This window comes from Oenanthe melanoleuca, chromosome 24 (assembly GCF_029582105.1).
Source record: "Oenanthe melanoleuca isolate GR-GAL-2019-014 chromosome 24, OMel1.0, whole genome shotgun sequence".
NCBI classification, from domain to species: Eukaryota; Metazoa; Chordata; class Aves; order Passeriformes; family Muscicapidae; genus Oenanthe; species Oenanthe melanoleuca.
Window position 1 is genome coordinate 4,077,680 of NC_079357.1, and position 24,543 is coordinate 4,102,222.

The following is a 24,543-nucleotide window of genomic DNA, read 5'->3' on the forward strand; positions in this document are numbered from 1 at the left end:
ATCTACACTGTTGGATTGTGTTGTGGGAGGTCGGAAATTCTGTGTTCCATCCAGAGAGAAGCAAATGTACTTTCCCCTGTAACTTCTATACTGTTATCATCCAATTTATCCACACCCCACACCATTCACCCTCCACTGAACACCTTACCCCAATAAACAGATTGGTCAGTGTGAGTGATTTAAAAATAAAAAAAAAAAAAAAAAAAAGAAACAGATTTTTTATTTTCAGGTTGGTTTGGTGTTTTTTTTACACCTGCCAGGTTGCACGAGACTCTGAAAACAACAACAGTCACCAAATGTACAATAAACATACACAGTTAAATAATAGATGGGGCCCAAGCAGTCCAAGAGGTGCAAGATCAGGTTGTGCAAGCTGGAATTGTTTTCTTTTTCCTCCAAGAAAATACAGAATCTGACCCAAAATGCCTCCAAGAGACAGCATCTCAAAAACAAAACATGGACCTTACAGGCAACTGAGAGGACTCTGGATTTACACTGACTTCTGTGGGACATGACTTAAAGAGAGAGATCTTTGGGTTGCTCTGATTTAAAAACAATAATAATACATCCTACGCCCTTCTGCGCTGCAGAAATGGAGAAAAAAAATCCATGCAACCTTTGCCATCTGTCCAATCACTGTAGTTCCTTATTTTGTAAGGAAAATCTGTGGTACTTCCATTTCTAAGCATGCTTCTTATGCAGGCAATTCATTCAACTTGGGACACTAGGAATTACTTCACCTGGAGTCAGACCAACAACCCAAGTGTGCTGCTACTGCAGGGCAGAGAAACTGTGATAAAGAAGCTTTGAGTTCAAAAAGGCTGTTTTAAAATGGTTTTCTATTTTAAATAGTTTTCAGTTAAATAACTGGTACAACTGTCCTCATTTCATGAACCCTTCCAACAAAGGTGAATAGAGCAAAATAGTTTTTAAACCCCACATCTGCAACATCATTAATGGGACTGTATTTGATGTTCATCTATGGTCAAACTTTTAAGACTCTTAAAATTGCTCCTGCAGGGCAGTATCCCAGTATTCCCAGTCTCCCATTTCCAAGTCTGTTATTTTCCTACTATTTGTAGCATTTCTGGCTTGCTATTAAATCACCAGCAGCCTGAAAAAAGCCAAGACAAAATTCTCCCTACTCTCTTCCCACATGAACATTGCAAGGCCCAACATTGTAATTCTCAAGTCCTCAGCAACATGAATTTGAGTTACTTACTGGACATTGTGGTTGCTTGCCCACACTGCCACAGTGGCTGGGCTGCCAAAGCCACAGAATTTAATGTCACTCATCACTGCACTTGGCCAAATGGGAGCTCTGGTCCACGTTAATTCTACCTGGCTCATTAAGTACCCTGGTATAGTGGTACAGCTAGAAAAGAGAAATCCCAGAAACAAAGTAATCCATGTTTTGGCAAGCCACTTCGAAGTTACCTCAGAACACTTCTGAGCTGGCCAGTATTTGCCAACTGATTTATCTCAATACTATTTCCATGCCACATTAACAGATACGATAATTACCAAAGCAATACCTGCTACAAGGCTTTGCCCACAAGGCTTTGCTCTTGTGCTGCCTGAGTGTGGAGTTCCCTCAAAGAGCTTTAACTCCATAAAACCTGATACTGCAACGTGTAGTTCTTACTGGCATGGGTAATCCATACCTGAATCCATGGGAATACCTATGGAAGAATCCCACATTCACACTCAGTGCAGTACAAGAGAAATCAAATAAAAAAAACTCTCAAGTTCTTCTGTCCCAAGGGCCTCTAAGACCCAGCACCCTTCTTTGCATTTGTTTTATAAATAAATGTATCCTGTTATGCACAGATGTTCTGGGATGAGTTTTCCAGCAATGAATGGAAATTCAGACATACACAGTATATCCCATCAGGAGTCAATGGAGTTCTAGTCATGTGCTTGCAACCACCAGAATGCCTTAAACAACCAGGAGGACCTGCGAAGAACTATGTAAGGAAAAATATATCACACGGCCTTAAAAGATAAACTTTCCCTTTCTCCTGGTCCCTAAATGCAACATGAATCCTGTATGTAGACCAGGTCCATCACATCAGGCAACCCTCATGGATGGCTTTCCATGTCCCATAAATAGTGGTTCACTAGCATGTCTCTCGTGTGTTTCCTGAGTCCAGGGCTGGTTGTTTTCTGGAACTGTCCAAAGGAATTACAGTGCATTGTTAACAAGGTTATTTGGAAAAAAGAAAAATCGAAGTAACCAACTCTCCATCTAGTCTTGAAAAGGAGAAATATGTTTACTTTGAGGTGGCCACAGAGATAATGACCCTGTTCCTTCACAGGAGTGCTCTGTATCCTTGTTTTCTCCTGGCACAACTATCTTAGATCACAGCAGAAGCTGCTGTGCAGGTTTAGCTGAGCCCTATTTTTTTATTTTTTGTTTTTGTTTTATTTGTTTACAGGCAAAGAAGATATTTTTCCTGCAAACAGTGGAGGGAAAAGAAGTAACAGTGGCTCTGTACTACCCTTAGGTGCTCCTAAGATTTCAACCAGTTTGTTCCAAACAACATGGGTTTAAGACTGTGCTTTTCCTGCTTTCTGCACTGCTGGGTAAAACAGGGCAGAGCAGACAGCATGTAAACACTTCTGGAGGGCTGGAAAAATAATAATTTAATGGACTGCTTCGGCACATCTTCACAGCTTCATTGTTCAATCCATCCCCATAAGGGGACATCAGGAGCCACCACTTGGCTGCTGCTGCTTCTTTCTGCAGGCAGTCTGCTCATACGGTGCAGGGACACTCCCCTTCACCTAAGTTGCTAGAAGCCACAGGAAGCAATTCTGCTATACTCTAGCAATTTACATGATGTTCTCCTGTTTAGTGGCTCCTCTTAAAAATATACATAGAACAATCTGCCAGGAAGCCTTCATTTAGGCAATTCTTTTTCCCATACAGTTGAAATAAAATTGTTTGCTGGACACACTTCCAAAAAGGAAAAATAAGGATCAGCAGACATGCCAAAAATAAAGTCCAGGGCCAACAGAGGTTTCACTTTTCTTGTCCTTTCTCTTAAAAGCTGCATAAAAAGCATCCCAGAAGGATTTTGAGAGTATTTCATAGTCACTGTTAATTATACCCTCTTAAAGCATTAACAAGAGCTCCAGGATTTCAGTGGAAGGTAAGTGAGCATATACATTAAAACATATAGAGCCCCAGGGTACCCCCACATCTGGGCTGTCAGGGAGGTGACAAGGACAAGCAAATGGCACCATGAGGCTCTTTCACTCATGCTCTGCTGAGAAAGTCCTGGGTTTGGAGATGTGCACTTCGCTCCCGCCACTCCCGTTGGTAGTGGTTGTGATGATGTACTGGGTGGTTTGCTGCTGGCTGCTCGTCTGGGATTCCAAGGGATCCGTGTGGGCTGTGGGCTGGGAAACACCCACCTGAACCTCGCTGGACAGTGAGGAGTTTTGTTTACCATCCAGATCAGGCTGACCTTCAGATATCACGTAGTGAGTCTGCATGGGGAATATAGAAAATAATTAATAACCACTGTATCTTCTGTAACTTCTCTGTTCTAATATCTACTGGCAGACATTTTGGTTTGAACAAAGAACTTTTAAACTAACCTCTGTTTTGTTTAAATGTATTTGAGAGCAACATAACACCAGTCTTTTGATTCAAAGGACATTGGACTTACTTGGCTTTTGGTTAATTTACAAATGATTAAACTCATTACACAACTAGGCCATCACTACAGATGAAAATAGCAATTTTCAATTCAACTATTTTGAAAGGATTTTTCCTGTATTACACATATTCTAGTAGAAGTTGTATTTCCAGTGACCAAGATCAACACAGGCCAATGACCTGTCTCCTGATGCTAGATTGCTTACAAGGAACAGCAGGAACTCTTCTTATTTTCAGAATGTCACAGATAACAGCTACTGAAATGTTTCCAGAAGGTGTTCTGAAATTTGGTTTAATGGATATTGCTTAGTCATAAATATTTTTAAGACAAAGCAGTACCACTAAATAATTTTGTTCTGCAAATGTGATTAAGTGAAGATTTTAAATCGGAAGGAGTCATACATACAAGAGTCAGACAGCATGAGCCTTATAAATGGCTACATGCAGCCTATACTGTGCAGTCTTCATCTCTTTAGGTACCTCTCCACTCTGTGCCCCAGTCATGATTTTGGCATTCTTTAAACCTTCAAGCTGAAGAGCTTTATGTCTGATAATACCCAGGATGAAAAAAAGGCCATGATGGTTTTCCTTACCTGAGTAACTGCTTTTACTTGCCCTGTGTTGACAGGGGTGACTGGGGTACCCACAGCAGTCTCTGTGATTACATACTGCCCTTGGGGGATGGTCATCATCTGAATCTCTGATGCTAAAAAATTGCAAATTGGATAATCAAGACCTCCAATCAAACTCAAAGACAACCTTCAAAGATCGTATCTTATATCAGAACGATTTAAAATCTGAAATAGTGGGTATTGAATAGAAATTCAGGTGATACAAGGCCTTGTAGAACCCTACAGGCCTCAGCAGAATTACGCCAGTTAACATCAGCTGGAGATTTTGCAATTCATGCAGAGAAAACACATCCTGTTCTCACTCAAATCATCACAGAATTACCATCCATAACTGCATGGACATGAGAAATCATCTTCGTGTCACACTCCTCTTCCACACAATTCTTTCAAGCATGCATCCAAATTTGAACAAGTAGCTATCCAACACATGAATTCTTGCTGTATGCAATCCTTGGAATGAAGGAGCCCAGTGTGCCTGCCCAAACCATATACTGGATCAGTATGGATGATAGTGGAAAAGCTGGTACAACCATTTACATTTGTCTGAAGCTTTATCTTCTCCATATCTATGAATATTAATCACAAAGCTGAATGAACTCTGAAAACACTGCCCCATTTTGTAGCTGGAGACATGGGGCATGTACTAGTCAGACACACTTGCCAGACAAGTAGTTAGAGCTACTGCTGACACTTACAGTAGCTTCGAAATGAGTTCCAGTTGCTGGGGAGATATGTGTGCTGGACTGAGGAGCCTTGCTGCTGCTGGAGGGCTTGGTTTGGTGTTGATGGAGTTGTCTGCATCTGTGAGGGCCTGAGTTCCTGCTGAGGTGGTTGCGAGGAAGGACTCAAAGGCTGACCACCAACCTACAGAAAAAAAGGGATAAGAGCTCTTGGTGTAGTAAAGATTGCACAGCTCTGTGCTATCACAAATACAACCTTCTCATTAAGGGAAAACACAGGACAGGTTCCAGAGCATATCAAGCACAAGAACTCTCTTCTCTTTCCTCCAGCTTGTTTCACTCTATGGTAAGTAAGCTGAGACCAGGAAACTGAAATAGTGATATTGTTCCCTGCCAAAGTGAGTCTATGGCAGAGACCTGAGATTAGAGGCTAAATTCTACCCACGAGCATGAAGAGCTGCACTTCAAATATTTGAGGAATGTCAGTTTCCCTTTACATCTTCCAACTGACAAATTTCATTTAGCTGCCAATGTGTCTGTTTCTAGTTATTTATGTGTCTTTTGTACATACTGTTGGGGGAGAAAAAAACCCCCACACCAAAAAACCCACACAACAAATACCCAAACAAACCCACAACAAAACACCCCCATAAACCCCGAGACATCTGGGCACTTCTTGATGATTTCAATGTGAGAATCATTTCATGTGTGGTCCTTTAAATAACAAAGAAAGCACTATCCCCTGCATCAGTATATACAATATGCCAGCTGAGCAGCCTGGTAGGGAAAGTATTTTCTGAGGAGAAGAGGGAAATACCTGTGATGATGACTGAGTTGCTGGTGATGGCTCTGTGACCTGGATGTGCTGCACCTGGATGGCATGTTGGGTGTAAGTCTGGGAATCATGGAGCTGCCCAACATCCACTGTGGAGTGCTGGGACTGGTGAGGGGAGGTAGCCTGGGAAAAAATTAAGCAGAGGTCTATACCTCAAATTCTTTACAAAAGCAGTTGTGTAAACCTCTTCTGGGACACAGGTCTGGAATAAGGAGCCTTACTGGAGCACACCTGTTGAACCTTGTTGAGGCTTTTTGCACCCCGAAGACAAAGTACATTTAACAGATGTAATGGCACAGAGATGGTTCTACCTCACTGATACCAGTGGAAAGAACTTGCCTAACATCATACAAGCTGTTTGTGGCAGTGGCTGGACTAAACCAAAGGGTTCAAAAGCCAGCATTAAGTGTTAACCACTTCTCTGTAAGCATCTTTCTCTACAATGTATACATACTTGAGATCTGCATATCCAGTTCTGTAGTTTGACACAGCTCTGCATCAAGACAAGTGCTCAGAGGTTTTTAAAGGTTTTTTTTTTTTGAGCAACACTTGCTAATGATATCAATTGCAGTAATTGAATTACAAGTCTTGGATATTTATAAAATTAAGATCTTGCTAATATTACCTGCAGGAGTCATGCTCTTGTATCGTTACAACAGCCACGGTCACTATCAACTGGGGCCATGGTTTAGGCCTTTATTAACCAAATTCATAACCTGATTTGTAATGAGGGGCCAGAGAAAACACAGAATTTCAGATTAAAACATAAACACATGATAGTTTCAGCTTCCTCTAGTGAGTATCAGATTTCTTACAGCTGCCTGAGATATCTTCCTTAGACCAGTTATTCTCGTTACACTCTGGTTTCATTTTTAGGAGGCTGTTGAGCATCAAGAGAATGAATATTCTAATAGATGCTAAGAAGAAAAAAAGCAACCACTATCTGTACTCCCAAATTTTGGCTCTGACTCATTTGAGGATAAGGAAGTACAAATCAGTCTTGAACTGCAGAAAATGGGTCACCTACTGATCCACCTTTCCAGCTGCTGGAAAACATTCCTAGAGCAGACTTGGGCAAGGCTGCCCAGATGGGTAGAATTAACTCAGGACTGTGTCAATGTGTCTCCAGCAAGATGACCAAGGCTGGAAGGGCTATTTATGCCTGGTACAAGTGCTCTTGAAGGGAACCCTAAGCCTTGTCAGTTGATTTATGTGTAAAAAGTAGCTCAGCACTTTTTGTAAATACTCCTTATCACAATTCTGTATGCTAGAGCACCAAGAACACATAGGCTTGGTAGGGAAGGGGTCAAAAGCACAGCAAGATCCCCACCAGGTTACTCACCTGGGCCACTTGAACAACCTGCAGCTGTATGTGCTGAGGCTGCTGCAAGCCAGTTGTGGATTGAGACACAGGGATGTACTGGATGCGCTGATAATCTCCCTGGGGAGTCCGGTAGTCTGTAGTGAGGGTCTGGGATATCTCTGTCATTGCTTGGGTCAGTAAATCTGTTGTCTGAGCAGGGGGACAGAGAGAGAGAGAGAGACGTACAGATTATCATCACATGGACGTACTACTTCAGGGCTTTAGTTCTTTTATCTACACTTTGGTGAGTCTGGTAATTTATTTACAGGAGCTTAATGTGTACAGAGTTTGGGGTCATAAGTAGTCACCAGGGATCATCCTCTAGAATTGCTCTCTTCTGTCTAAATCCAAGTCAGGACCATTAATGGTTAACATATCATAATAAAAATGATTATTTTCATCTTGTAATGTACAAGTACTCCATTAAACAACGAAAGTCCTGTATTTGTGAAGAGGTGACTTGGTTTCCAAGTAAAAAACTAATTCATGGACATAACCCACCTTTCTTCCTCCCCTATCAGAGTGACAACTGTATTTCTAATGTGTAAAGACATTTAGTACATAACTTAATCAGGTTTGTGAAGCCAACAGCATCCTGATTGAACCTCTCAATTTTCAAGCAAAGTCATCTTTTATCCAGTTAGTCTTTAGATAGGAAGTTTTAAACTGTGATCAGTAAGACTTTTAATACTACATAGTATCCTGCAACACTGAAGGACACATTTTCTAGTCTCAGCTTCCACTTCTGTGGCAGCTGATACATTAACAGAGAGAGCCACCAGAGATTTATCGTGCTCAGTGCTGTGCTGTCCAAAGGATTACAAAAAAATCTGACTCCCTGAACACAGTTTGATCCAGTCCCCAGTCACTGTTAAACTTGTCTTCTTGATGCCAGGAACTGCATCTCTCAGTTCAGGAGAAAATTCCCAGTGAAAATCCAAGAGATGTGTATCTCTGAGTTCATTATGTGGAGTCAGTAGGTCTGAATGAAAGAAAGAAATGGATTTGGGGATAAAAGACAAATCCTTAACACTCCAGAAAGAAATTAACAGCTCCTGACAGTGGAAAATTGGACAACACAGGCTCAAAACCAGAAGTGATCTCAAATAATATCCTAATACAGGTTTTAAAGTTATGTGTGCCAAACAAACCAAGGTTTCTAACACCAGAAGGCTCCTGTTCTGTGTGTTTCCCTGCACTGCCCTTGTGTGCCTCCAGCCCTTACCACAACAGTTTCTCCAGTTGTGCTGTCGGTGGTAAGAACAGCTGGCGTGGAACTGATGACGGCCGTCGCCAGCGGTGCGTGGATTGTGTTCGGGAGCTGAGCAAACTCTGGGTGCTTCTTGCGGATGTGCTGCACCATCTTCGTCTGCAGACAGAAGCAAAGGAGCATTAGAAGCATGGTCAGTAACTCTGTTCGGGGCCATGTGAAAGCCTGGCCAAACACAGCTTTTAGGCTTCCCCCAGTAAAGCAGCATCAAGAAACAGACTAAGAGATCCTTTGGTTAAAAAAGTTGAAAACCTGTTGCTGATTAGAGCTGACAGTGAAGTATTGTCCTCAACAGCTTTTTACCCCAACATAGCCAAGTGTTTTATGACCTTTTCCAAAGGTCATCTTTTCTGTGTTTTGTTTCCCTGCTCATCTCCCCTGTAACTATCAGAGAACAGTTTCCAAGCCCTTCCATTCATGATCGTGCTCTGGTAACTTTTCAGCACAAACCCTCTATTCATGGCATCTTTTAGCCTTAAAACAGACTGTGCCTGTACTGTCAGCACACAACACAAAACTAGCACTCTGACTGAGAAGAAGAGAGCTCAGCTTGTGGACAGAGAGGTGACAGAGACCATGGTGGAAGAGCATGCCCAGCGAGAGGCTGTCCGAGGCCAGAACCCCCCATACCTTACTGCTGTATTGCTTGGAGCAGTGAGGGCAGCACACTGGAGGGGTGGCAATGGTGCCTGTCAGCTGGGTGTGGGTACTCAGCATGGGATCTGGCTCTCCTGGGCCTGCAGGACGCAGTTTCCGGATGCTTGGAGGTAGCTCGGCACCAGGATGGTTTTTCAGGATGTGTGCTTTGCGTTTGCTGGCACTCTTGTACACCTGCAGGGCAAAGATTCGGAATTAAAATGGTACAACCCTGGTGTCTGCACAGGAAACAGCTACAGGTTATCTTGATCTGGAAAGCCTACATGTTGCTTTAGAGAATACAATTAGTTAAATCCCCAAACAATTACAACAAAAGGCATGAACATATGCCTTCCATGTTACATCAACCTGTAAAAGCAACTGACTCCTTGTGTAGCGCAGAGAAGCCTTTTAAGAACATATTGTATGCCACAATCAAACACCAAAGCAGGAAAAGGAGGTAAGAGGAAAACCCTTTTTCCCATATTTGAAGATCAAATGCCAAACGTTAATTTGTTAAGGGGGTTGATGTCTCTACTTGACACAAAGCATCAAACTCTTTTATTTCAGTGATCAACATACCTTTTCCTTCTTTTTAGGCACATCAACAAACAAATACTATTTAATAATTAAAACTATTTTTTCTCCCCTCAAGCAAAAGGAAAAAGACATCACAGAAAGACATATTGAGGGTTAGGACAGTAAAAATACACTCCCTGGTAGATAAAGGCCCCCAGGCATAAAAGGCAAACGAGAATAAGAGCAAAAACCCAAAGGAACTGCAGAAGCAGCTTCAGGCTCCACTGACCACTGGGAACTGGCACATGACCTAGTAAGCAGCTTACAGTAAAAGGTGTTAAAGACTAACTTTTAAAAGTGATACAGAAACCAAACGTACTTACTGGCCAGGAATTATACACAGACAGGATACTTTGTCCTGGGCCAACACAAGCCTAAGGGTCAGTGACTGTCTGCTGAATAACAGTATTCAAGTTTTCCAATGCCAAACACAGCAGACAGGGGAAAACTGCAGCTTTGAATTAGCATTCCACTGCCTTGGCCTAAGTGCATTTTGTTGTCTTTTTTTTTTTTTTTTTTGACAGTACTGCAGGACTGTTGCTGGCAAGCACCTCAGAAAAGCTACAAACCCCGCCAGAGATTTCTATGCAGAGACAAACTGATTGCATCCAGGACTGGGACTGAGCTATCCTCCGAGGGGTGACTTCCCACACACCTTATCGCAGTATTGACAGAAGTAATCTCTGTTGGGTTTTATGATGGGCAGCGTGAGCTCTGGCACCTCTTCTATTTTCATGTCTGGATGTCTCTTTGATAAATGATTCACCTTAGGAGAAACAGAGAACAAGAACGTGTTACAGCTGGAAGCCAAATGATTTGTGCTTCTTCCAGACATGAGTAACAGCCAAACCAAAACTGAACGATGCAAGCCAGCAGCACTGGAAGCATTTGCTGCTGCAAGGGTTACTGTAAACTCACATTTAACTGCTGAAGGTAAATTTGGTCTTGCTAGGTCTCATCTACCTAACCATAATTAGATAGGAAGGGGTTTGTTGAAGTTCTAGTTTGCCAGAACTGTCTTGTAGCTGATATCTGCGAGTGAGGTGGTGTAAAGGGCCTCTGCTCAGATGAGAACCTCCATGAAACCTTTACAAATAATCTTTTTCTGCAGAACCACCTTTACGCAGAGGCAGTGACAAGACATGGCCAGAAGAGGCCCTCGAGAAAGGGAAGAAACAAAAACCAGGAAAGACAGTCAGAAAAAATAAGACAATAAGGCTGAACAAGGCATATTTCCATCTCATGTCCAGTTAAGTACACATCAGTCAGCATTACTTAGTGTTGAAATATGGTACTGACAACCAGATGTACAGCGCAGGTAGCAAAAATGTGCAAATTTGCTGAAGAGATAAAATACACAGGTTTAAAAAAAGATGCATCAGCTCAACTCTAAAATCTAAATCTAAAATCTTAAATTTCCCAAAATTTGTTTCCCAGCATCCTGGCTGGATAAGACAAGATTGGATGGGGCTTGGAGCAACCTTGTCTAGTGGAAAGTGTCCCTGCCCACGGCAGGTAGGTGGAATGAGATGAGTTTTAAGGTCCCTTCCAGCCCAAATCCTTTTTGGATCCTTGTGTTCCAATGCTGGAATTCCATCTTTATTCCTTATCTATTCATCAGAATAGAGTACAGAGGCTGTAACAGCACCTGGGCACTCACCAACATGCCCCTGCGGCGGAAGCCCATCATGCAGAGGCGGCACTTGAACATGAAGCTCTCATAGTCAGTGGATGCGATCCGGGGCTTGAAGGTTTTGGAGCGGCTGATCCGATCAGCCTTCTTGGCCTCCCTCTCTGGGTTGTGCATCCTCTGCATGTGCTCTCGCAGCTTGTCCTTCCTCTGGGAAGGAGAAATTGGGGAGAAAAATGTCAGTAACATCACAGAAACTGCCATACTGCCTGTTATGTGTAAGAGCCACAGTTCGAGTTGTTGAGGAATCTCTCTCCAGAGAGAGAAATTTTCCTATTAGAAAAATGTGTTCCTTCTCCCAGAAGTATCCAGTCCCTCAGTGAGACATAACAAACTCAGAGACAGGGAGCAGGCTGCTGCCACCACAATATACCTGGCTCACAGTCTGCTCCATCTGTCCCAGTGGGATTTGGAAAGGCATCTGGATGACATGTGCTGACAAGATGAATGCCATGGACATAGGCATCTTGGCCACGAACATTATTAACCCACTAGCATCAGCAAGAAGTTTCTTAACTGAACTGATATAAGCAACGTAACTCAAACACCTGGCAAGGGAGGTGTATGATGCCCCAGTTCTAAATGAGCAGATAGAAAGTTCCTCTGCTTTTAAATTATTAGGAAGAAGATCTGTTTGAAATAAGATGCTGAGGTGACCTTGCCCCTTGTCCTTCAGAGATTGATGTCACAGCTTATACAGGACACCAAGCAATGCATGCAACTCACAGGCAAGTCTAGCGTGTTTACACGTGTTATTTTCTTTCACCTTTGAGATCATGAGCTTATTTCCTTGAAGGAGGGTAAGGAATAGTTGTTTTTGTACCAGTAATGATCCAGCCAAGAGCCACCTCACCTTGAACTGCTTGCCACAAGTGGAGCACAGGAAGTCTTTGCGGTCCGAGTGCCGCAGCATGTGGAGTCGCAGCTTGTCGGGGCGGCAGAAAGCCTTGTCACACTCTGTACACTGGTAAATCTTCTCAGAATGGAAACTGCGCACGTGTTTCTTGACCTAAAATGGCAGATCACAGAAAAATGAAGTTTATTTAAGAGAGAAGTGAGTGGTAACACAGTCTAGGAAACTCTTCGCAATGTGAAAGAAAAGAAAAAATCTGCATTGTTTTAAAAAGTATTTGATCAGAACAGTTGATATCTCAGTAATAGTTTCTATAAAGCCATAACATCTTTATTACGCATCTGGATGGGTGATTTGATTTCCTTAAGACTGATTCTTGAAGGTATCAGGTATTCAACAGTTGCCTTTAATGGGCAGCAAAAGTCCACAATGTACCGTTTGCACAGAACCGCCTCAAGTTAACACATTCATCTGAGGTTCATTATCTTCCTTTAATTTATAAGAAACCAAAACATGGAGACTAATTCCTTTCAATCAGTTACAATGAGCTTGCAATTACAATTGGCAAAGAAAAAAGCAAAAAAAGCTTAATCAGAAGAACACTGGCACACCATTCCTGAATAGCAATTACTTCTCCATACTCTGGGACTATCCTTCACCTCTTCAAATAATCTAGCGGGTTTTTCTTTTCTTCCCTCCAATAAGGGACTAATGAGGTTTGACAGTTGAAATGCAAGCACTACTCAAGAAATGGATCTCTAAATCCTTACCATCTTCTAACACGGATTAGACACGGAACGACTTGGCAACTCTACCTGTTCCACCTAGAAGTATTTCAGTAGGCAGCAGTCACTAGTCTTAATTATTCATATAGCAAGAAGAGAAAAAAAAATCATTGTTAAATGTCAAAAATACAACTGAATAGTTGGGAAAAAACCATGGGACTTTCAATTGTTTGCATGGGAAAGTTTACAGGGAATTAAGTTGCAGCACAGCATTTCTGAATCATCAACATTCTTCCTTGTTGAACATTCACAGAAGATAAAGGACTTCTGCCAGGACAGAATTATATTAGTAAATCACTTTCCCCCATCCTCTCCTTCTTAATCTAGTGGATAGTCTATCTGTTCCTATTACTGATCTAAACTGGATTTCTACATTACAATTTCAGTCAGGCAGCTCAGTAAGGCACATCAATTGTTTTGACCCTAGGAAGGATAATGAATATGTGCATGGTCCACCTCAGTTTTTTCTTACTGGACATGGAAATAGAATCTTTAAATTCTACTAATGACCTTGTCCAAGTGCTCAAGCATAGTGCAGAATAGCTGCATTACTCACTGCTCCAGTGCAGTGTGCAGGGAAGGAGAATATATGCCCAGCTGAAGCCCAGGGGGGAAGTCAGGAAGCAGAGTATCCTGATCTGTTCTGGCATTTCTTCAAGCTGTTCAAATGAATTATCCTGACAGAAAACAGGCAAGGGATTAAAGATGTAAAACCACTCATTTTTTTGTTCAGAATTTTAATGACAAAGGGTAAGGTGTGCTCAAGTACAAGCTGAATACAGCAAAAGACAATTCCTTTTTGTGCCATGGAGATGATGTTGTCAGGACCTCTGCTTCAGGCAATTTTTGGGAATAAGGCACCCACCCTTTTGCAGTACAGTGCCTTCTAATGCCAGATTGAAGCATCACATCTGACGATTTAGTGGACAGAGCACTTCAGTGTCATAAGACAACAATATGCCTAGCAGTGCTTGGTCACTCTTCAGTTTCTGACTGTGGTGGACTCCCTGCAGTTTGTGAGAATGAACTGCTGTGCAGTTACACAGGGAGAGCACTGAGAAACCCACAGCCTTCTGAGAGGCCCCCCAAAGCAGCGCTTCAAATCATTACAGCAACTCACCTGGATAAAATCTGGGAAGCGTTTCTTGCAGGTGGGGCAGGTGAAATAGCCATCATTGACATGGATGGCCACATGATCCTTAAGCAGATCCAAGCGGTCAAAGGACTCGGGGCAGAAAATGCAGGAGTATGTTTTCTGGTCCATGTGGAATTTCATGTGGCTCTCGAGAGCACCGCTGTTGATGAAGCCCTTGTTGCAGATGTCACAGGTCAAAGGGCAGTTCCCTTCCCGCCCATGGAACCGCAGGTGCTGGTCCAGCTTGTCCTTCTCCCGGAAGGCCTTCCCGCACTGCAGGCATTTGAACGGGCGGAAGGATTTCCGGATGAACAGGTGCTGCAGAGCTGCATTCTGAAAGAAGCATCCAAGAGACCATTTGCTTTCACTACCATGTATAGATGCCACATCCATATATATTCAGGATTAATTATACCAGATGATCAGTGAACCTAAACTTCAAGAAATTATTTTCCATCATATGCTGCCTCCAATTTACAGCAGGGGAGGCTGTGACAGGCAGAAGTCGGGGGACAACATACCTGCAGCTACCCCCTGAGTTAGCAGAACACAGTGAGGGAGTTCTCTCCATCCCTGATTTCTTCTGATTTAGCTGACTTGTCTTTAAGCATGCCATTTTTCTGTAAAAAAAAACTAAGCCCTCTCTGAAGCACAGACCCAGGCCTGAGAAAAAGCTGCAATTCCAGCTGAGTATTGGGCATCACATTGTAAGTTCAGCCACGACACAAAGGAATGGTGAGCCAGCACCCTGTGTTTCCTTCAGAAGCAGGGGTTATAAAATTCCACAAGCACTTCTGCATCAAAGATCACCGCAGAGATGTGCAGTAGTGGTTTAGCATTGCCTGGAGAACTTCTACTGGAACATAAATTCAAGAAATGCTGGTCTGAACTTTTTTACTATTGCCAAAAAGAAGAACAGAGTTTCAAAACATGATGGCAAGGGCAGAATGGCAGCTTTATGAGCAGCAGGTAAGAACTTGTGAGCAATTCTCCATTCCTAATGTGCACAATGTCTCTTCTCAGCCCCTAATTTGTTTTGGTGTGTGTTTGCCTTCACTCTGCCTTTTCTGTAACATTTCATGATCGTTCTGTCTTCATTTTCTCCCCTTACCCTTCAGATAAATGTTACAGAGCCATCCCAGTCCTGACCAGCACTCTCTGCCGGAGGAACAGATGCTGCTGGATGCACTGCTTGTAGAAAGAGAGAAGAGGGTCCTGCACCTGCATTTCAATATTGGATGAGAACTTTCATATTGGATGGTTGCAAATCTAGAATTGAGTCCTATGAAATCCCACAGCACATTGTCACCCATACTGAACTCAGAGTATACTGCAATGCCCCACTCTGCAAGTCTAAGCAATATCCACTCTTCCCTCAAATACTACTAAAAACTATTATTTATTGATGTCTTCTCTTTTCATGTTGCACACAGAATCTACATTATTATAGGCAGAGAAATAATGTGGAAGAACATAAGTTTAGGTTACGTATTAGGAAGAAATTCTCAGCTGTGAGGGTGGTGAGGCCTTGACACAGGTTGCCCAGAGCAGCTGTGGCTGCTCCATCCCTGGAAGTGTTCAAGGCCAGGTTAGATGCAGCCTGGAGCCAGCTGGGATAGTGGAAGGTCTCCCTGCCCATAGCAGGGGGGTGGAACTGGATGAGTTTTAAGGTCACTCCCAACACAAACCACTTGGATTCCACTAGAATATTGCTGACACTTCTGCTCACATGTGTTCCATAGGATCCACTTCTCTATGTGACACATTCAAGACTTCTGCAAACAAATTTCCCTGGTTTCCTGTCTCCTTTGCTTGTGGGAACATGGCAGCTGATACAACTGACTTTGCTGTGTTCCGTAAGTGCATGCCAACAGCTGACACTGATTAAGTTAAGTTAGGAGCTCTTCTGCTGGAATGAGGGGACTACTTGGGAATACTGTGAAATGCTGTGCTAAGAATTAAATTTGTGAACCTGAAAGATCCTTTTCACCATCTGAACTGCAGAGGGAAACGTAGACTTTCATTCCAGGAAACAGCAGGAGAGCAAATGTTTTGCTACAAAAAAAAATAAGTTTACACTTTAATACAGGAGCTCCAAATAGGGCTTCCCAGGAGCTGTCATCATCACCGTTCTCTATTTTGCAAGTGGAGACCATGGGAGACACAGAGATCTGCTGTAATTCACACTGGGAATTGGAAAGACAGCCATGTGCTGTGCAAAAACTGATGTGCTGCTTAGAGTCCAAAGGATATAATCACCCCCTTAACCACAGGGAGATGCTAACAAAACAGAGGTGAAAAGATGTATTTCAAGTCCTGAACTGCACTATTAATTTAAGTTTTAATCACTGGTACCTTAGCAGGGAACTGACTGCTAATACAGCAGGCCAGACTCAACATAGCCCTGTTGTTATCTCAAGGGCTATGAAAGGCGAAATGTTTTACTGGTCTTAGCCTAGGTAATTTATTGACTACAAAAACAGAACAAAAAAAACTAAGTGTTGTCTCATTAACTTGTAGTATTGATCCGGCAAAAACAACTGTGCAAACAAATCCTCCAAAACTTTAGGACTGATATTACAGCTCTTCGTCCAAGCAATTTACTCCTGTAAAATCCACCTTAAATCTACAAAGAACTGGTACGAAAAGAACTAGAAAAATGCAAATTGTTATTCAGGTAACACTTAGTTCTGGACATGGGTTACCTAAAGAAGAATGAATGTGACAATTTATGGTGCTGGGTCAATCAGGAAACCCTAAACAGGAGCTGGACAAAACAACATGGAAGGTGGTGTCGATACATACCATTGGATTAGATACAGCAAAAACCAATGAAACAAAAACCCCAACCTACCTGCAGCTCCAGCTGAGCAGGCAGCATTGAGAGAGAGAAAAATACTTATGTTATGCAATGGACTTGAGAAAATAGAAGCCTTGAGAAAACAGACCTGCAGGTCATTACAAGGGCTCTTCCAACTAGTTTACTGCTTTGAGGTTTTTGCTGCAGGAAACACTTAACAGATCTTCCAGGTTTACTCTGTAGTTAGTAACTGCTCAAGGGGAGAGTTCAAGAGCAAAGATAAAAACTACAGTTAATCTTGAAGGCGTTTTGTGGCCTTTCTGTTTTCCTAGGGCTGATTAACAAGGATGCAATGTGCACTGCAGAACCACAGTGAGAACAGAATGCTTTCAGCAAAAGGGAATAATTAGGGCAGGATGACAACAGGGTAGGGATAGGGAGAGTAAAAAAGTTAAGGAGAAGGGACTTTTTCTAACCTCATTTTACTGGTTGTGCTCCTTGTTACACAACCAGTTGCATTTCTTTCACCATGAAGGAAGTGACTGCTTTCCAAATCATATTCCTATCCCTCCGGTTTCTGGCGTTAGCACACAGACACCCTACATACTGCCCAGAATTGAACTAAAAGCAAATATTCATTTTGGCTGTAGACCACAATGTTCCTCTAATTTTCTACAAGAGTTCTTGAAGGGTGGGTGTATCTTCAATACTAGGGCCACAACTGCCATAGTTAAGGTCTGATCTCCAAGGAAACCCCACAGGATCTAAAGCAGAGGCTGAAAAATGAACTGATCTTATCAGGACTTGAACCCTGGGGCAGGACTGATCAGTACTTCCAGCTACCATGAAGAGAGTCTTGGAGCACCACTGTCTTAAGCCTTAGAAAAGCTGAAGCAATTCACAACTGGTTTTGAAAACAAAATCCTATCTAAGTAATAAGAAAGAATTAGAGCTACACAGGTTTCAGAATAATAACCAGCGGTCAGGAGTTTCTACCTGTTCATTGGAAGTGAGTAACGTACCACATATCTAAAAACCAAAAGTCTGCTTGCTTTTATTATGAAGCGCATATTATCGTGGGCAGGTGCTGTGTGAGTGAGTGTTCAGAAGGTGGTTTCTCAGTGCTTAAAAAATGATGCTCACTGGTTTAGTCTTATCTCAAGTGCCCATTGCTCACAATCTGATGCAATATGGAAAGGTCTGTGCAACCTTCCATCTGCCATTCTGTCAGTGCTCCTGGCTTGAAACATCTCCAGGACTCTGCTGAACACCAGCTGTCAGATACAGGAAAAATTTGGAAGACTTGAGATACAAACATATCACTGAACCACCACTGCACTCCTCTGAGTTGTGATCCATTTGTGACGAGAGAACAGAGAACAAAAGCTAAGTCACAAGAGAAGGAAGTAACTTCAGAATTTCTGTTCTTTTCTTCCTATATTCATTATTTCAGAGGACCCTAAGTTGACAGAAATGGCCAGAACTTTTCTTACTGAGGACAATGTAGCACACTGTAAGCAGAACATCCCCATCCCGAAGTCAAAACTTCAGTATCGCCCTCTGTATTCTATTATACGTTCTTTGATACATTCAGTAAAAAATCCCCCAAGTTACACACTTTGATACATTCAGTAAAAAATCCCCCAAGTTTTTAACATATGAAAATAAAATCACTGGTAGAAACTTGTCATTTTAGAGACTGCAAGCATTTTATCATGGTTATAACTTAATGTGCCCAAGCTGAACTCTTCCTTCAAGACATGCCACAGCATTTTTGGGGTAACACCACCATTGGTCTTGCATATATATTGCTGTAAACTGCAATCAAAATTTGGCTCAACATCTTCCTATACAGAATAGTTGCTCAACTCTTTTCTAACCCTTCCTCATCCCCTAAAAATGAACCCTTACCCCCACTGCAGCTGTTTCTTTCCTTAACCCAAAGTTAACACATGGGAGAAAAAGATTTTAAGCTAAATAAACTGATCTCCCAGTTACAAAGCTCCACGGATTATTTGCTTGAATCATTTCCCTCCCACATATAGTAGAGAAAAAACAGCTCAGCCAGTTGACACAGAGCTCAGGCTCAAAGTGTTTGCTCTTAACATGTTTTGCTCACAAAGGCAGGGTTTTCTACCCCAAAATAGGACTTCATCACTAAATACCATAATCATCTAAGTGGATCCAAACTGAGGTTGTGGTTCCTCTTTGGCAATTATTTGCAAGAGAGTTCTAAGAGACACAGATGGTGCTGTGAGCAAGTAATTAGTCTGTGCCACAGCACCACAATTCTGCCAGCTGTTTTGAAGCACCCCTGCTTGCCAGCTTGGATGGACTGTGTTTCCATGCAAGAATTACTGTGATGGAATTCAATCAGCTCCAGCTCCTGACCAGTTCTCACTAGCACCTATGAGACAGTGGTCCTTTAAGTGAGATCTGTCTTCCTCTCAGTGCAAAGAAAACTGCTAGGAATGAGATGCTTTATTTGGGATTTGGAAATGGATACAACAGTGACAGGAGGACCAGCTGGCCCTGGCAGGCACGCCTGGCATTCCCTGGGTTACACTGGATGTGATCCCCCACCCTCTGAGCTTACCCTGATGCGCTTTGCTCGCCTCATGTCATCTGCTGTCATGGTACTCTGCGTGGGCACTGTGCTCCCCTCGTGCTGTGGCTGTATGTTGAGCACGTGGTTTTCCTGCTGCTCCAGTGCTGCCTGAGGCTCTGGTGGCACCGGAGTCTGTTCCCGCTGCTCCAGCCCATTCAATGGGGCTTGTCCGGCCTCATCAAACTGCCCCTTGCTGGAAAAATGCAGCAAGTCCTGAAATCGCAAATCATACAACCAGTGATTATTCCCCCCACCCACTGAAACACACTTTGATAATACTCAGCAGACAACAAGATTTGTACATATTTATTCACAAGCTGTAAACAAAACAGCATAGTGTACGGTCTACAGTCTATACTAACTCCCACAGTTCTCTTGCTGTGTCCACTGCTGCTTTCGGCACATCATCTTCACCTACAGCAGCTTCTGCCTTTCTTAACAAACACCTGTCTTTTAAACCAAGACAGATTTTGGCACCCAACATGGGCCATGAGGGCATTGAGAGAAATAAAGGAATAACAGTTCTTGAGTAGCCTAATTTTTGTGTGCTGGATATAGAAACCTCATTAGGTGGCACCATATGCTCTAGCTTACCCTGTTTCAGATGGCACGTCATCGTGGCTATATTTCTCCCATTTGTAGGCCCTTATCTAAACATGGCTCCTATAACTAAGGTTACTATGGCTGTTATTCAGTTTTATGGGTTAATAAGGTGAGAAATTCATGGATTTTTAACTTCCTCTGGAAGGCAGGTATCATACACTAACTGTATGTTTTTGGAGTTACTTTAAAAATGGTACCTACTGTAAGGAAATGACACCAGGGGAAATTTTTTCCCAACCCTTCACCCATCTCTTTGGGTCTACCCCATTAGTTTTCAAAGGGTTCAAATCCTCTCAAAATGCTAATGATATCATACAGTGGTTGGTGTTGCTGATATGCCTATTAAACCTGTTCTATTTAATATTCAGAGATAAGGGAGGATTGGCTTGGATAACCACCCTGATACCTACTTCAGAGAACAGGGATGCTGCCCCAGAGCCTGACCCTGCCCCACAGCCCACCTCAGAAATTAACCGTATTGGGTAGGGGCTTTATTGAAGGAGATATGTGAGATGGGCCAGATGCTAAAGGAATACATTTCCCCAGCTCTTGAGAAACTCTCCCCCTGCCTTAGAGAGGGAAAGTCTGATGGTTCTGCAGTGGAACCCACAGATGTTTCAACTGTCCAGGTTCCAGCTGAACTGCAAGGGCAGTCACAGCCAGCAGCAGTTGCCCCTGTGGAAACTAGAAAGTCTAAGATTAAATCATGGCACCCAGTTAATAAGTATAAGAAAGGAGGGCTCTCACAACCAGCAGGGGAGCCAAAGGTTGAACGAAGGTCTCCGTAATCTGCGAAAAGACATTGTACGAAGGGGGCGTGAGGCTTTTTCAACCTGGCTACTTTGGGTCTGGAACCTTATGGATACAGATGTGCAACTGGATGGTATTGAGGCAAGGAATTTGGGACCCATGACCCAGGACTCCGGTGTGGATCAGGTATTCGTAAAGGAGCCAGGCCCCCTTTCCCTCTGGGAGTGGCTTTTAACAAGTGTAAGAGAGGTTTGTCCACGGAGAGAGAATGCAGGAGCACCATCATAGAATGCAATAGAAGACCCTTGTGGAAGGGATCCAACAGCAGAGAGAAGTGGCGGTATTGGTGGTACTTTTTGGGAGGGACAGAGAGCATGATAATGACCCTGACAAGGTCAGGTGCACAGGGAAGATGTTGTGGAATCTGGCAAATGTGGGGCCATCACAATACACCACCTTCATTGCAACAATTAATGCTGAAAACAACTGAAAGGCAGAGGGCTCTGTTACCAATAAGCTTAGAAATTCTGAGAGTATGATCAATAGCCTGATGCAGGCCCATGTCTCTGCTGTAATTAAGGAACTCAAAGAAGAAATAAGGGAAATAAGGGAGGAGGTGAAGGCGAACAGTTCCCATATGGCACCTGTGCAAGTCACAGGCCCTAAAGTCAAAGCCCAATGTCTCCCGCCTACGGAGAGAGGGTACAGCCCATGAGCTGACCCGTGGTTCTTTCTGTGTGACCATGGGGAAGACATGAGAAGGTGGGATGGGAAACCCACTTCTGTCCTGGCAGCACGGGTGTGTTAACTCAAGGAGGGAAACACTAACTGAGGAAATTCCACTAAAGTGAAGGTAGCCTCGACCTCCCATGACCAAGCTGCCGGGTATTACAGAAGGGAGGATGATCTGTCAGATCCCCTTGAAGGAATCTCTACTATATCTGCCCAGGAAAGAAATGATAACCAGGGCTAGAGGGGCCCTGCCTCTAGCCAGGGAGAGGCACGGGAAAACTGGGTCTTTTGGACACTATGGATCCAATGGCCTGTCACATCAGAGCCACAGGAATATAGAGTGTTAGTTGATACTGGTTCACAGTGTACCCTAATGCCATCAGGACATGTGGGGGCAAAACCTGTTTCCATTGCTGGGGAGACGGCGGGATTGCAGGAATTGACTCTGTTAGAAGCCAAAGTGAGCCTGACTGGGAAAGGGTGGCAGAAACATCCTATTATGACTGGTTCAGAGGCACCGTGTATTCTAGGCATAGACTTCCTCAGGAATGGCTATTACAAAGACCCAAAGGGACTCAGGCAAGCTTTTGGAATAGCTGCTGTAGAGGCAGAGGGGATTAGGCAGTTGAACACCTTGCCTGGACTGTCAGAAAACCCATCTGCAGTGGGGCTCCTGAAAGTGATAGAGCAACAGGTGCCAATTGCCACCTTGACAGTGCACCGCCGGCAGTACCGGACAGATCGAGATGCTGTGATCCCCATCCACAAGATGATCCGTGAGCTGGAGATCCAAGGGGTGGTCAGCAAAGCCCACTCACCCTTCAACAGTCCCATCTGGCCGGTGCACAAGTCTGATGGAGAATGGAGACTGACTGTGGACTATCGTGCCTTGAATGAAGTGACTCCACCGCTGAGCTCTGTCGTGCCGGACATGCTGGAACTCCAGTACGAGCTGGAGTCCAAGGCAGCAAGGTGGTATGCCATCACTGACATTGCCAATGCATTTTTCTCCATTCCTCTGGCAGCAGAGTGCAGGCCTCAGTTTGCTTTCACCTGGAGGGGCGTGCAGGACATGCAGGACACCTGGAACTGACTGGCCTGGGGTGGAAACACAGCCCCACCATCTGCCATGGACTGATCCAGGCTGCACTGGAAAAGGGTGAGGCTCCAGAGCACCTGCAATACATCGATGACATCATTGTGTGGGGGAACACGGCAATGGAGGTATTTGAGAAAGGAGAGAAGATCATCCAGATTCTGCTGGAAGCCAGCTTCACCATCAAGAAGAGCAAAGTGCTCGACAGATCCAGTGGCAAGATGGATGGTGTCAGATTCCCACTGAGGTCATCAATACGATCATTGCAATGTCTCCACCAACAAGCAAGAAGGAAACACAAGCTTTCCTAGGTGCCATAGGCTTTTGGAGAATGCACATCCCTGAGTACAGCCAGATTGTGAGCCCTCTCTACCTGGTCACCTGCAAGAAGAACGATTTCCCCTGGGCCCTGAACAACAGCAAGCCTTCACCCAGATCAAGCAGGAAATTGCTCATGTGGTAGCCCTTGGTCCAGTCAGAACGGGACCAGAAGTAAAGGATGTGCTTTACTCTGCAGCCAGGAACCATGGTCTGTCCTGGAGCCTTTGGCAGAAGGTGCCTGGAGAGGCTCGAGGCCGACTCCTGGGATTCTGGAGCAGCAGTTACAGAGGGTCCGAAGGCAAGTACACTCCCACAGACAAGGAAATCCTGGCAGCCTATGAAGGAGTTTCAACTGCCTCAGAGGTGATTGACACGGAGGCACAACTTCTCCTGGCACCCTGACTGCCAGTGCTAGGGTGGATGTTTAAAGGAAAGGTTACCTCTACCCACTACATGGAGAAATGGATTGCTCTCATCACACAGCGTGCCTGTATTGGAAACGCAAATCACCCTGGACCGAGGGGTGGATCTAACCATGGACAGCATCTCCCAGGTTATCCACGACTGTGACACGTGCGCTGCCATCAAGCAAGCCAAGCGGGTGAAGCCCCTCTGGTATGGGGGGCGGTGGTCCAAGTACAAGTACGGAGAGGCCTGGCAGATTGACTGTATCACACTGCCTCAGACCCGCCAGGGCAAGCGCTACGTGCTGACCATGGTGGAAGCCACCACCGGATGGTTGCAGACCTACCCTGTGCCTCTCACCACTGCTCAGAACACCATCCTGGGCCTGGAAAAGCAAGTCCTGTGGAGACATGGTACCCCTGGCAGAATCGAGTCAGACAACGGGACTCATTTCAAGAGCAGCCTCATAAACACCTGGGCCAGAGAACATGGCAGTGAATGGATATATCATATCCCTTAACATGCACCAGCTGCAAGGAAAGTTCAATGGTGCAACGGCCTACTCAAGACAACCCTGAAGGCACTTGGTGGGGGAACCTTCAAGAATTGGGAAACAAACTTAGCAAAGGCCACCTGGACGGTCAACACCCGAGGGTCCATCAATCGAGCTGGTCCTGATCAATCTGAACCCTTGCACACAGTGGATGGAGATAAAGTCCCTGTGGTACATATGAACAGTTTTCTAGGAAAAACTGTTTGGATTAGTCCCACCTCAGGCAAAGACAAATCTATCTCTGGGATTTCCTCTTTGCTCAAGGACCTGGTTACACTTGGTGGGTAATGCTGAGAGATGGAGAAACCCGTTATGTACTGCAGGGAAACCTAATCTTAAGTGAGAACTGTGTGTAGGGTTTAATTGTAGAGTTTAAAGACGGTATTGATTTAGGTATGATGCAGATGGTAATAGAATAAGGGGTGGATAATGTCTTGGGTTGCAAAGCAGGATGTAATCAAAAGTATGTATTCTATCACCATCTGTTGAAACCAAACTGATTTAATTCCGTCACTAACAGTTGTAAGAGCAGGCTGATCTCACATTCCAG

At 43.9% G+C, this 24,543-nt stretch overlaps 1 protein-coding gene across 10 annotated transcripts in view; it reads right to left on the reverse strand.

The window, feature by feature from the left end:
* Positions 1-201: 201 nt before the first annotated feature.
* PRDM10 (PR/SET domain 10) overlaps positions 202-24,543 on the reverse strand; it is a 47,665-nt gene continuing 23,323 nt past the window's right edge. For all 10 annotated transcript variants that reach the window (XM_056509470.1, XM_056509464.1, XM_056509469.1 and 7 more), the window contains 12 exons: positions 19,522-19,746; positions 14,111-14,458; positions 12,206-12,361; positions 11,323-11,502; positions 10,318-10,428; positions 9,078-9,278; positions 8,403-8,546; positions 7,157-7,327; positions 5,797-5,937; positions 4,995-5,163; positions 4,261-4,373; positions 202-3,495 (listed from right to left, as the gene is read on the reverse strand). In XM_056509470.1, coding sequence (XP_056365445.1) covers positions 3,259-3,495; positions 4,261-4,373; positions 4,995-5,163; positions 5,797-5,937; positions 7,157-7,327; positions 8,403-8,546; positions 9,078-9,278; positions 10,318-10,428; positions 11,323-11,502; positions 12,206-12,361; positions 14,111-14,458; positions 19,522-19,746 — 2,196 coding nt within the window. In that variant the 3' untranslated portion in view covers positions 202-3,258. The remainder of the gene's footprint in view (positions 3,496-4,260; positions 4,374-4,994; positions 5,164-5,796; positions 5,938-7,156; positions 7,328-8,402; positions 8,547-9,077; positions 9,279-10,317; positions 10,429-11,322; positions 11,503-12,205; positions 12,362-14,110; positions 14,459-19,521; positions 19,747-24,543) is intronic.